Genomic DNA, 15,148 nt, shown 5'->3' with positions numbered 1-15,148 from the left:
TTTTACTGATTTTTTTAGATCTGGAACCAATCTTCTTTTCTTCCATAAATACAATGTATTTTTTTACACGAATTTTTTTTACACATATTTTTCAGGAACGTATCTATCGTGTAAAAACAGAATTAGGTGTATATATATATATATTATACTTTTTGACATAGTGACCAATTTTTATGGATCACTGTACTTGTTTACTGCCTTCTTATTCTTTATTATTTTTATAAATAATAAAAGATAAAAAGGCAGTAAAAGAGTACAGTGATCCATGATAATTGTCCATTGTTTTATTCATTTCTGTTGGCATGTGTGTTGCTAATGCACAGTAAACTTCAAACCAATCAAATTATCAGCTTGGGGGGTTAAAATTGATTATTATTATTATCAGTGTTCTGCAAAGGGTAGGTCCACACATACACTCAACTACTTTTTCATATCTCTCTATACTCAGCCTTCCTCTCCTTATCCACCATCTCTCATTTCATCTGTCATAGTTTTCCTTTCTTTCCCTTTGTCTCCTTCCCTCCATCACATCCTTTATCGATCCCTCACCTTGCAACATGTCCAGTCCAATTTCTCTGAATTTTTGCCTTCTGATTATTTCAGTCATATATCTTCTCACCCACCCTTTTCAAAACCATCTAATTTTTCATTTTATCAAACTATCTTGTCTTTTCCATCCATTCTCAATGTCCATGTCTCTGCTCCTTAAAATTCCACACCAGACATCATACTAATCTCTTCCTTAAACCAATTCCTTATCTCCCACATAATATTCTTTTTCACTTCTGAAACGGTTTTTGACCCATTGTTATTCTTGTTCTTATTTCTCTTCTGCTCTTGATCGCAAAATCTTGATCCTGCCCTTGATCCCAGTTGCAAAATGGAAGTATCAAGACCTCAAGTTTACTGCAAACTAATCATATTCCTAAATGCCCTCCCAGTTTTTATAACTTTCTTCACTTTTTAAAAGACAGATTTTTGTGTAGTACATTATCAATAATTTACATTTTGTAATTTTCACATTCTGTTGTTTAAATAAAGCACTACGTTCCTTTACACTCTTATCTGAATTAAACCAACTGGAAGAAAAATACCTATGTCCTTTTCGAAACAAACTAATTGTAATAAATCAAAATTATCATCTAGCAAATACAACAAAAATTACACAAGTCAAAAGGAGTATATAATTTTAATTAAATGCAAGGAGTTTCTTGAAGGTGGAATGAAATATTTTTAGTGATGGTTCTTAAGATAATTAGGATGCTTGTTTACCAATTTTGAAGCTGGCACTTATCCTATTCAACCATAAAATAATCTAACAATTATTTTGGACTGATATATGATGAGTTGTGGCAATATTGTAGTCCACGTGTGATTTATTAAATGCTGTACTAACTGGAGAATTGTGGCATTAAGGGCAAGTTGCTGCTATATATATATATATATATATATATATATATATATATATATATATATATATAGAGAGAGAGAGAGAGAGAGAGAGAGAGAGAGAGAGAGAGAGAGAGTGTGTGTGTGTGTGTGGACACTTCGCTTCATGGAGTAATGTTATTTAGTGGAGTCCCATAGGGTTTGGTGCTGTGTCAACTGTTATTTTCTGTATTTATTGATGAAGGTGTATCAGACTTAATGTCTGAATTTGCAGATGATACAAAGGTTTGCAGGTTGATTAATGATGGTATGCTACTGCAACAAGATCTAGAAAAATTAGGCAGTGTTGTGATGGGCTGTGATATGGCAATTGAAGTTTAGCATTGACACTACATATGGGTAGCAGTAATCCCAGAGAAATGTACCACCTGTGTGGTACTATATTCAGGAAAATGAAAAGGATCTGGGGTAATTGTGCAGTCAGACATGAAGTTCTCTGAGCAGTACAGATAGGCTGCCTGGGCAGCTCATGGGGTTTTGTCAATGACATACAGGAATTTTGCTAGCAGGGACGAAGAGGTGATTATCTCCATTGTATAAGGCAGTTGGTCAGGAATACTGCATACAGTTTTAGTGGCATCATTTTAGGAAGGATGTAGAGTTTCTGGAACGGGTACAGAGAAGGGCAACGAGATTGGTGAGGGAAAAAAAGGGGTGCTCTTACCAAGAAAGGCTCCAGTTTTGCAAATTTCAGCATCTAGAGACTAAGCACCTGAGAGGTGATCTGAATGAGCTGTTTAAAGCTTAGAATGGCTTGAGCAAACTTAGTGCTGATGGGATTCTTGCTCAGATTATGCACATGAGAGAGCATAAATTCAAATTGAGGAAAGATAGTTGCAGAATAAATGTGCAGTAGTTTGCCTCCATCCAGCAGGTGGTTTGATTGGAAGAATAAGTTTCTATCCATTGTTGTGGAAGTGAGCAATTTGAATAAATTCAGTGAAGAACTAGACAAACTATTGGAAGAGATGGATAGGTGAAATGGATTTTTTTTTTTTTTTTTTTTTTTTTTGGCTGATGCTACTACCTCTCTTCTCCTGGTGAGGCACAGGCATGCTCCACTGATCATCTGGAGACATCTTCTCTATCGTCCCCATTCTTCTGCCTTTATCCCTCAGTCTTCCGCCTCCCCTCCCCCACTCTAACTGCACACAAGCGAATGCCCCACACATCCAATCTAATCTCATCCAAATTTACAGTTTCACCCAATCTTGGCCTATTCATTTCAAGCGACATCCCACCAATGCAATTGATATTTTATTTTTTTATTTATTTTTAAGGTCCTAGCCACTGAAATCTCAGGAAAGTAGGAGGCAGGACCTGCCAGAGTACTTACTCAAAATACTTATGTACCTGGTCTGCCTCCATGGGGCGATGTGCAGGCAACATTGGGCCTCAGTAGGGGTCCACCAGCTAAATGGCCAGAGGAACAATGGTACATGACACTACACATTTACAATATCCATACACTTTTAAATCTCTGGCTCACCTACAATGAAAGCAACGCTGAGATGGGGGAACCCCTGGTGCCGTTTGACATCAACATACTTTACACTCCTGCCTCTCTTCTCCTGGTGAGGCATGGGCATGCCCAACTGATCATCTGGAGACATCTTCTCTATCGTCCCCAGTCTTCCGCTTCCCCTCCCCCATTCTATCTGCACACAAGTGAATGTCCCACACATCCAATCTAATCTCATCCAAATTTACAGTTTTGCCCAATCTCGGCCTATTCATTTCAAGCAACATCCCAATGCAATTGATAAATTTTTTTTTAAGGTCCTAGCCGCTGAAATCTCGGGAAAATGGGTGGCAGGACTTGCCAGAGTACTTACTTAAAATACTGGTGTACCTGGTCTGCCTCCACGGAGCAAAAGTGCAGGCAACATTGGGCCTCAGTAGGGGTCCAGCGGCGAAATGGCCAGAGGAACAACGGTACATGACACTACACATTTACAATATCCATCCACTTTTAAATCTCCGGCCTTCCCAGTTAGCTGGCTCACCTATGATGAAAGCAACGCGGAGATGGGGGGAACCCCTGGTGCCATTTGACATCAACATACTTTACACTTTACCCCTATATTCTTATCTCTACACTTTGTGTCATCTTATCCTACCCTAACTATTACATATTATCCTCCATATAATCTACTAATCATTCTTTTGCCCTTCCAATCCTTTGTTCCAGTATATTCAATAATTTAACCCAGTTTACCTGAACAAGAGTCTTCTCCATTTATAAAACATGTACATATATATTTGTGCCCTTCTTGAAACTAAACTGGCCTACTCTTACATTTTCTTCCATCCATCTCTTTAATATTCTTAGCATTATCTTTGCCACATGTAGTACCAACTTTATAATTCTGAAACCTTTATATTTCATTGCATGGCTTTTTTTTTCTATTGGTATCATTACTATTGTCTTAATCTTCCAGCCATTTCCCTTGCTCATACATTAATCTGCATATTTCTGTTAATTCCCATAAGCTCACATCCTCTAGCAACCTTATAAACTTCACTGAAATTCCATCAATACCTACTGCCCTATTTCCCTTCATTTCCTTTTTAATGCTATGATTACCTCTTGCTCAATCATGACTGGCCCAAAGCTATCTTTACCCATTATTTCTGTAGTTCATTTGACTTGTATAACTCTCTTATATATGAGTATTCTACTCATCTTACCCTTATTTCTTTTGGCTTTCTTAGCATCCTCCCTTCTGTAAAACCCCGACCTCTTTCCTTTTTTTCTCTATGCTCATTCCTCTCTCTCTCTCTCTCTCTCTCTCTCTCTCTCTCTCTCTCTCTCTCTCTCTCTTACACGCATGCACACACAGTAAGGTGCATTGTTTTAGATTTTTAATATATACATTTAAGCTTATAATTTTTATTATTATTCTTGTCTGTTTAGGAAAGCGAATCCAAGAAATAATATGTGTAGTACTGTGCCTTGCTCTTATAGTGATCAACTTTTGTTATTTGCTGTACTACTTTGTACCTAGTCAGTGGAGTTCCATCCTTCTTTCTGCCTGTAAGTATTTTTTTTTTTTTTTGTATGAATATATTGTGATATTTTCTTTCACACAGTTTTTTTAAAATGGTAATGTATATTTCTAGAGTTGAACTAACAGAATAGTCAAAAATGATTTTCTGCTTCAATAAATTGCATCTGTATTTCAGTGATTAAAACTGTATTACATCTGTTTCCTTAAAGAAATAAGCCAAGATTAATTAGCAAGAATAGCTACTCCAATTATAATTGGGCTACTGAGCAAGAAATTTGTTTTAGGAGTGAGAATTTAGAGACATGAAACTCCTATGCATAATTTTTTAGTTCAAGAATTACTGTAAACTATAATGCCTTCTTTTTTTCTTTTTTTTTAGTTTGTGAATGAAATATGAACAGTATCCTTGTCAACACTGACCAGACAGGAATTGTGACTTAAAAAATTTTAAAGCAGCAAAATTATGTCAGAATAACAGGAAAAGAAGGAAAATACCTAAAAGTCAGTGAGGCAGTATGTATCTTTGCATGTTTATAGTTTCTAAAAATGGAAAACTAGAATGGCTTGAAGAAAATTTCAGAAGTGAAAACTCCAGAACATCAACAAACTATGTCTCCTTGACTAGCTAAAGCTGTCACAAAGAAATGAAAGTATACCAAGAGTAAAATGAGTTTTTTTCCTACCACTCTTCTTATAGGTGGACTTTTATTACTTAAAAATTTGTCTCTTTTCTTTAAATCACTTTTCCTATCTGGTTAGTGTTGGCAGGAATATTGTTCAAATTGCCATAAAATCGATATTAATTTAAAACCGTGATGGGCATTGTCATGAAAATCACAATCATCATTAAAATGCTTATTCAGGATTTTTGTTTAAACTGTTTCCGGCACCTCCGTAGCCAGGTGGGCAGGAGCAGCAGTGCGTAGCACACGCTTCTTGATTAGACTGGGGTTCGAGCCTGTGACCACCAGATACGGAGGATGCGGAAAGGTCAGGGAATGACCACCGCATATCTCCGGAGCAATATGGCCTTAGTTGCTAATGCTCCTAAAAACCAAATAACAAACAAACTATTTCTATTCTGGTTTGAACATTCATTTTCATTGAAGAAATTAATGTAATCTACAACCATGGTTAGTTGAGCCTGTGGGATACTGCTAGCAAGGATCAGAACTATACACCAGTTAGTTTAATTTCAGCGACAATGAAGGTAATGGAGATTATGGTCAAAGATGCTTTATAAGATCATCTAGAGAAAATATAATATCCTAAATGAATCAGTTTTGTAAACAGCTTTATAAAGCTGTTACCGTGGATCAGTTTTGTACACAACTTCGTAAAGGGGAAAATCTGGTTTGAACAACCTGATAAACTACTTCAATGTGGTTATGCAGGACTTGGATGAAGAAACAATTTTGACTAATATGTACTTGAACTTTAGCAAGGCATTTGACAGAATTCTGCATGGGAACTTGCTGTCCTAGGTGGAGTCTGCTGGTGTCATAGGCAAAATCCTGAGGTAGATTGAGGACAAAAGGCAGAGGGTTGTTATAAGTGGTTCTCCACAGTGAGCCATGGTTTATGAGCAACATCTCTCAAGATTCAGTGAAATTACTACTCTTGTTTCTGATCTTGAATGATAATAGATGAGGGAATAAATAGTACAATACTAATTTGCTGATGAATAAAGGTCAGGAGGGTGGTTTTTTTTTTTTTTTTTTTTTTTGTGCTAATGGACAAGGCCTTTGTTAAGTCACTCTTTAAAACTTATGAAATTGATACAGGTTTTAATGCCTTGGAAGTTGCACTGTTGCATATGTGTGGTCAATATAACATTTTTCAGTCATGGGAAAATATTCTTTTTAACATGTTTTTGAGTCATCATTGGCCATTTTCAATCCACTGCAGGATGAAGGCTTCTCCAGCAACTTTCCCGCTTCCTTCTGTTTTGTGCAATGGCCATCCATTTACTATCCATGAACTCTTCAATTTCATCTGTCCATCTCCGTCGTTGCCTTCCAGGTTTTCTTTTAGCTTCTCTTGAGTACCATTCTGTTATTTTTACTGCTGTGCAATAAATTGAATTCTCTTTCAAGATAAATTTGATCAGAAACAATATAGTCCATTTAATTTCAGTATTTGGATTAATTTCATGTGGGCTACAAAAGAATGTCTGTGCTTGAAAAATATAGTATTAGCTATATGCTGCAAGGAAGCCCTAGGCTTTTGCTGCACCAACTAAAAAAAAATTAATTAAAATAATAATAAATAAATAATAAAATAAAATAAATTGCCTATTTGATTCCTTCCTCATGTAGGTATCTGTATAGCCAACCTTTGAATTTCTCCAAGCTGTCAGATTCAGCCACTGATGGAAATAACTTATGTGATAGTTGTCAGTAATCAGTTAGATGAAATGGTGGGAAATGATGCAGCAATAAAGAAAACTTTTGGAAATGATAGTGATCAAGAATTTATTTTAATTTATATTTGTAAAACTTTAAACTATATAAGCGAGGACTGAATGTTTCCATCTCAGGCTTATTTTTAGCATATCTAATCTTATACAAAATTTATTTGAATATGAAAATATATTAATGGTACATATCTTTTAAAATTGTTTTCAAGTACAAGTCCTTCAAAATACAATATAATCCCTTAAATCTGGCAGCACTTAACCCTTGCTGGATTTTTGAAACTTAATACTGTATAGCTGCACTAGTGATAAAGTGCAGAGATTACTGTAGAAAGGTCACCCAATATTCCAAGGGAGCAGCATAGCAGCTTGCCACTATTTCAGTTATTGCCCAGTTCATTTCATAAAACTTTCCAGTTATCACATTCTTAACTTTCCCTTGGGAAATTTTGGTTGCCAGCTCAGTTAAAAAAAAAAAACAAAAGAAATTTAGTACCAGCATCGAGGCCTTTAGCTTTAGACTTCACAATATACCTTAGGATAGTTTGACTGCTGAAAGCCAAGAAATTGAATATTCTAGCATGATTCAAGATGAGCTAAAGTGTTCTTGTAGTTAGATAGTGTAATTTGACAGCAATTTTAACTCAAAGATGCTATATCTGTAGTAGCAGCCATCTCAGCAAATTGAATGGATCCTGAGCTAGAGAGAATGTCTACCAGTGAGGGACACTGGTAGAGCAGGGAATGAACAGAGGAATAAATCTTCCTTAAGTGCAGAAAGTCACTCCTGTTTAGTTTTTGAGATGTCATGTTCAGGAACCATAGTATCGGGTACACTTGCTGTTTAACTGAAAATTTTGTATTAGTCTACAAGCAATTTTTTATAGTATAATGGTGAAATAAAAATTTTTTATTTAAAAATATCAACAGAATATACATTTAATATCATTAAGTTTGACTTGGCCTTATGAAATTGTAAATATTGGTATATTTGCCTTGTGAACTGGAAATGTGTGACTTTTCCTTTGATAAGAGAACTTCAATTTTACTTCAATTGATACATAAATACAAAATTGTCTTCTTGTTTAAAGATCAGCATGTTTCAGTTTCTTAAAGGATCACATTTAATTTATACAAGGTTAGACAGACAAAGAATGTAGCACAAAAACTTATTTCCCATGATTATGGATACTTCATGCAGAGTTTGCATATCTTTCTTTATATTTTCTAATCTTACAAACACTTATAATGGTTCAAAGAATAAAAAAGAAAAAAAAAAAACAACCCATTCTCTGCATAGAGTAACTTTTATTTAGTTAGTTTTATCCAAGCAGGGTAGTAATGATTCCCTGACTGAAGATTTAAACATGCAGTTTCAGCATTTTTCATTTATTTTCAGTGTGTGGCATTGTATTAGCAGATTTCTTGAGTGGCTTGGTGCATTGGGGAGCAGACACATGGGGTTCTGTTGATCTGCTTATTATTGGCAAAGTAAGGTTTTTAATTTCAGTATTTTATATATATTATCTGTTGCAATTCTGTTATATAATATTGTATAATTATCACTTTATATGTTCATTCAGTTATCACTGTTGGATCACTGATAGTAATAAGTTCCTCAAAGGGTATGAATTGCTGCAGGAGTATGGTATTCAATATGTTGATGGATCCAACCATGTAAACATGGCAGAATTTATTTGTAGAGTTGAATTGAATTTTCGATTCAGAAATATCACAATTAACACACAATTTTACTGGAGTAGTTTTATAAGTGAAATATGTTGTTGCTTATGCAGGATTATTAAGTAAAGTGTCATGATAAATGAAGCACCACAATTTGCATTACTCTTTTTGCCTTCCACTTTGTGCTGCTATTTTTGGTTCCAGCATAACGTAAGCAAATGTTTCCTGCCAGACAATCGCCACTCCTTAAGAAGTTAGGTATTCTTTATTTTATGATTAATTATTATATTAAATGGGGTTCTTGTTTCAGTTATTATTAATGTAAAATGGTTTATTTTATTGAGTATTATGATATTTAATGTTTATATTTTTTCCCCAATGTAATTAATAAAAATGTTGAAAATAACAAATGTGAAAAATATTTTTGAATTCAAATAATAACAGATGCATTTTTTTCAGTATTATAGTTCATTAGGAAAAGGTCAAGCATTTGATATACTGGAAGCAGAATTCAAAAAATTAAATACTTAAAAAAATAATAAATAAAATAATAATAATAAAAAGTGTGTGTGTGTGTGTGTGTGTGTGTGTGTGTGTGTGTGTGTGTGCATAAAAATGAAAATTATGGTAGTCATACAAATAAAAATGATAGTAGTAAGAAACGTCCAGAAAGCCACAGGCCAAAAAGGAAGATAGCCGAAAAAGTGTATATATATATATAATAATAAATTGGGCCTACCCAGACCCCATGGCATTGTATTTTTCACATTCAATGGCACTGCTGCTGATGGATTAAACATGTAAAGTCACATCTCACTGGACTTTACTTGCAAGTTATTTAAATAACAGATATACAAATGAACAAATGAACTTCATTAACTTGGATACCTGCTTGTAGCTAAACAATATTTTGTAATGGAATCTTTCATAATTGAACTGAATAAATAACTTCATAATATTGAGCAATGCTTCACTTTTTTAATTAGGAATTTTTAGGAGATAAAAATGATTGTTAATGCTTGTGCCATTTATATGGCTGGATTGTCTGTCAGGCGACATGTTTGAAATAAAGGTTATTCCAAATTATATAAAAATAATTAGTATAATGTCTTAATTAGTTAGATACAAAAATATTAAATATTACTTTGTCTCAGTTACAACATATGTAAAAACATTATAGAGCAGGTTGGTTCTTTGACTTGAAAAGTTAGTATTGGGTATTTACAACAACCCACCCTTATAAGCATCATATAACGATATCACAAATTAATACTGTTTGATTTTCCCCACCTTGAAATGCAAATTCATGAAGAGACTGTCTAATATTAGCTTTTCTGACTTTTGGTGGTCATTGAAAATATTGTTTGCTTAATGCTTACAAACAGTTATCAGACAATCCTGTGACCCTGTAATAGTGGCAGGTTGTGTTTGTGCAACCACTGTTTTTTTTTTTTTTTTAAATCAAATGAAATGCAATTTGTTATACCTGGTATTGTTTTTGAAACTGATAAGTTTCAAAAATCAAAATGTAATTTCAAACTTGCAACTGCCACCACCTTCTAGCAAGCTTTTCTGTGCCATTAATTAATTACAACAGCAAAAGTATTCCTTAATTCTAAAAGAACTATGTACATTTCATAATAAGTACAGATAGGATCTTTGTGGCCCAAATGAAATTGCCACCCAATGCAACCAGAAAAGGATGAAGTTGCAGTGTGTGCGTGCACACATGTGCAGGGTTTTATTTTTTTGGTCACAGTAAAAGTGAAAAAATTGAGAGTGGCATAAACAAAACTCATAGTGCATGTCATGAGTTTAGTTCACATCTTTGACCCATGCAATTTAGGAAACCAGAGACAGGTTACACAAGTTGGAATTGATACAGTACAAATCATATAGGATCACTAATTGCTTTAATTAAATAAGCAATTTGAGTTGTAGATTTCTGCTTCTCTCTCACCCTCCACTAATTTAATTTTTGTGGTTCTGGTTAGTTTGGTCACCAGTGTTCACACTGTGCAACCAGATCCATATGCTGCCACAAAATATGCTCAACCATTGTTATTTCAGTATGGTCTAAGGACTATATTGAAATATACAAAGCAACTTTTATGTTTGTTCTGCATACTTTCTGTAAATTTATAATGCTTTCATTATAAAACTACATAATTCTATGATAGTCATGACACTATACAAAAGACTATCAGTTATCATTTATCTAACAAAAAATGCAGATTGAACTATTTTATAAAAAAAAAAAAACGTGAAACAGCATAACAGTACCTTACAGTATATTGACAGAACTGAAAATTCTCAAAAAATCGCAAGTGAGACAACTTTTAACTTAAATTTTTTTTTTAATTACCATCCAAAACTAAATATATAGTCATATTGTCAAAATAATCTACTGTAGGCATTCATTCGTCCATTCCGAGAGCATCATATTGATCCTACTTCCATAACTCGTCATGACTTCATCGAAACAAATGGAGACAACTTCATGATGACCATTCCATCATTAGGATTTATGACATACCAGTTTCTCTCATCATCAGAGGTCCAAATACAAGCCAGTTACCATTGGAATTGTTTTTTATTTTTGTTGGCCATCTTTATAGCCATGACAAACCAGGTAAATTTCATATCTTTTAAGTTATTAAATTTTAGCATATTTATAAATTTTTGAAGTTTTACTAGGCCACATTTAGATACAGAACAATAAGCAATTTGTTGCTATTGAAGTTTGTAGAATTTATTGCTCATATCCATTAATGTAACAGTTGTGATCACAGTCCTTCCACACTGTGGTAAAGGCCTGGACTGCATAATGTTGGAATGTTTTATCAGCTTTGCACAATGTGGCTATATTAGTCAGTTTTGGGCAAGGGTTTAATGGTTTTATATTGCAGAAATTCTGGTTTTTCATCCAGAAAACAGGGAAACTAACTGAAGAATATATGCTATTATTACAGACATTATACTAATGCCTTATGGTCTTACTGCTTTGCTGCTTAAAACATACATTAACCACTAACCAATTTTTGCAGGGTTTCCTGTCTGAACCCCCCCCCCCCCAAGAAAATTGCTGTTCTTATCTGGTTACAATATATAATGACTAGTTTTAATAAGAGCTATTATATACTAAGTATTTCCTATATTGTTTTTTTTTTACAAACTATAATAAATAATACAGGGATTACCTTGGTCTCTTTATAGGAATGCTTCTTTTCCAACTCTCTTAGTTGACCACGTAAGAATTCAATTACAATAATAAAATTAATAAAAATTCATTTTTTTAATGTGTTCTATACTGACAGCTCGTCCATAATTCAGTAAATCTGAATCACCGTTGAGGCCCCAACCCAACCCCTAAAATACTAACTGCAATGCAACTAATTATGACGTAATTGTTTCCCTATGTTGATAGTTGCATCGCAGTTAGTATTTTAGGGATCGGGTTAGGGCCTCGATGATTCCGATTTATTGAATTGCAGACGAGTTGTCGGTATGGAACACATTAAAAAAATTTTTATTAATTTTATTATTGTAATTGAATTCTTATGTGATCGACTAGGAGAGTTGGAAAAGAAGCATTCCTATAAAGAGAGCAAGGTAATCCCTATATATATTTTTTAATATATAATGACATATTTCTATACTGTGTGGTAGTTTTGTTTTTTTTTTTTTTCCTTTCTAATTCTGCAGTTCAGATTGCATTTACATATACGTAAGTAAGTGTGGTCTGAACTGCAGAATTAGAAAATTAGTGTGGACAGCTGTGACTATCATAGAAGCCCACACTTACGTATAAAGTTGCTTCCCTTTTGGAAGCAACTTTATAAGCATAGTGCAGGCCCTGAGGATTGAGGTTTTCTTCATCAAATTTTGAAAATTTGCAAAAATTTAAATTTGTACTTAAAGTGCCTTTTAAATATTAATTTTTTTCTTACTTTGACACGATTGCTCAGTATTAGAATGAAATTTTAAATCGGAATTTAAAAGAAAAAATTGGTCAAGAATTTGAAAAAAAATAATTCAGAAATGTGTAAAAAAAAAAAAAAAAAAATCAATTGTGACTTCATTTTTTGATCTAATATGAAGAATTTCAGCTTTTGTAAGCCACAATTGCTCAACAGGCTGGCTGAGTGCAACCCCCCTCTGATTTTAAAATATGTTTTCATGCTGAATTCTATTATAAACTGCTTACAATTACTTAGAAATTCAGACAAGAGATGAGAACTTAGGAGATGAGTTTATTGCACTATTATACGTTGTTTGAAACTACTTTGAAAAACATGCATACTTCTTGAGACCTATGCATGAAAAATGTATATGTACATACTACAAAAAGGGTTAAATAAAGGCAACTAATATACTTTTAAACCTGTTAAAATTCAGTCACCCACCAATGGAACTTTTCTGTTCTAAAATAAAAATAAGTCAGACACTCCAGCAAAGATAGCAAACCAAACTCCCCACAAGATTTTATTGTGGGGAGTTTGGTTTTTCATTCCACAAGCAGATCATTAAAACACATGCATATATATGCACATGCAAAGCACACAAGGTGTTGTGTAGTTATATAATGTTATTAAAAGTACATAGTCCTTTGCCAAAAATAAGTTGGAATCATGTGAATTCACTGTTACTGAGATACAGAGGCTTCACATTTGATAGGCCACTATTAGGTAAAATTAGTAAAGTAGGGATTTATGGATAATAGCACTAATAATTGTACAAGAAACAGGTATTTGCTTTTTAAATTCAGCAAGTGTTCAAAGTGATCTCTGCCTGTCACTTTGAACACTTGCTGAATTTTGTGCTTTGGCACAGCATAATTAATGATTATTGAATTCACCCAAAGATATCATGAGCAACCAAATTACCAAGCATCTTGAATTCTCTTTTACAAGTGCTCTTGACTAAACACTGCTTTTGCCACAAAAACAAAATCCTTGAAGTGGTCTAGCAAATAAAGCTTGATGGGGTTTAGATCTAGTGAGTATGATGGCTGCAAGCAGGCTGCCTTTTCTATCCTTTGATAGTTATATTTTAAATATAAGTTGTTAAGAAAGCCTGACAGCATCACAAAAATTAAGTACATTACCTAATTTCCATTGGCAGTTAGGTAATGTACTGAATGACATGCCTTCTAGCAATTCAGAAAATGTTCTCAGAAACTCCAAGAATAAGGATCCCATAAATTGTATGGGAAAGCTCAGTGAAACCACAAAGGTTGAGTGGTCGCACTTACTCTTTGTACACAGCTTATCTGTAAACATGGATTCTCCTTTACATGTGCAGTTATGAATGTTTAAGGTACCTTGTGAACAAAGCTTTGTCTCTTACTTAAAGTCAATCTGTGAATAGTGGATCTGTTAAATGTTACTGAAGAGCTCAAACTCGGTGTCACAATGGTAGCCTGTGATCCAGTGTTTATGTTAAATAATCCCAAACCCTGGGTGGGGGGCTCTTCATTTTTCATGCTACCACACAGTATTACTTACAGTGCTTGTAATGTGGTTTGTTCTAGAAGTCCTGAGAAAACAAGTAAAAAGAAAATGAATTCCTAGTTTGCTTCTTGTAATCAGAGGCATAACTGATATTTATACTGATATTAAAGTAGTGAATTTCCATCTGCTCTGTCATTAGTTATATTTTATATATTTATATTTGATCTTTAAATATTAATTTTGTACATGGATCAATCTTTTGGTGTTATGCCTGTTTATAGAAAAATATTTTCCGGTCATTAAAAAATAGCTCTTTTATACTTTCATTCATTAATTAAAATATTGGGAAATAATTTAATTATCGAAATACTTTGCTTTGCAATTGCAGTTTATGGAACTTTAATATTGTTTCCATGGCTATAATATTCAGATTTATTTTGTATTGTGTACATACTCATGCAAATATATAGCTTAAGTACTTAGGGAGACTGTAAAACAGTCTCCCTTGGTATTTTTTTATTTTTTATTTTTTTAAACTGTTTTATTACAAAATGATTTTTTTTCCTTCCTTCTAGATTCATAAGTGGTCTCATACTTACTTTGGTCTCCCACGCTGGGTTACCTTTCTTCAAGACTGGCATATTGTGCTACCACGACGTCATCATCGTATTCATCACGTTGCTCCACATGAAACTTATTTCTGTATAACTACTGGTTGGCTAAATTACCCACTAGAGAAACTTTGTTTCTGGCCTAGATTAGAAAGACTTATTGAATCTTTTACAGGATGTAAACCTAGAGCAGATGACTTAAAGTGGGCACAGAAAAAAGATTAAGTTTTAGTACTAAAATTAGTAATAAACTCATGGCTTTGTGCCTCATTTTTTAAAAATATCATTTAAGGATTTGCTATGTTTGCCATCCAACCTTTTTTTACAAAAAAGAAAAGAAAAAAAAAAAAAACCAGTTGCTGAAAGTTTTTAAACTTGTAGGAAAACTTGTATTTAATGTTTTGTAAGAAAATGTTAATATGTAATGGTGATTTTGTGTTTGTGGTGTAATTTTGTATGCTTCAACTGCCAACTCATGTTTTAAATGGATTAGTATAGTAATTTAATTCAACATGAGAACAAAAT

General features: G+C 33.6%; 1 protein-coding gene across 1 annotated transcript in view; it reads left to right on the top strand.

Moving 5' to 3' along the window:
- The window catches only part of Kua (Plasmanylethanolamine desaturase Kua), a 62,460-nt gene extending 47,612 nt beyond the window's left edge, over window positions 1-14,848 (top strand). Inside the window, exons 2-5 of the mRNA XM_090378267.1 lie at window positions 4,367-4,486; window positions 8,276-8,367; window positions 10,973-11,191; window positions 14,588-14,848. Coding sequence (XP_090234393.1) covers window positions 4,367-4,486; window positions 8,276-8,367; window positions 10,973-11,191; window positions 14,588-14,848 — 692 coding nt within the window. The remainder of the gene's footprint in view (window positions 1-4,366; window positions 4,487-8,275; window positions 8,368-10,972; window positions 11,192-14,587) is intronic.
- The last annotated feature ends 300 nt before the right edge of the window (window positions 14,849-15,148 follow it).

This window comes from Mastigoproctus giganteus, chromosome 7 (genome assembly GCF_048544385.1).
Source record: "Mastigoproctus giganteus isolate SK-2022 chromosome 7, ASM4854438v1, whole genome shotgun sequence".
NCBI classification, from domain to species: domain Eukaryota; kingdom Metazoa; phylum Arthropoda; class Arachnida; order Uropygi; family Thelyphonidae; genus Mastigoproctus; species Mastigoproctus giganteus.
Note: the sequence above shows the minus strand (reverse complement) of the source record. Positions and strands in the feature narration are given on the sequence as shown.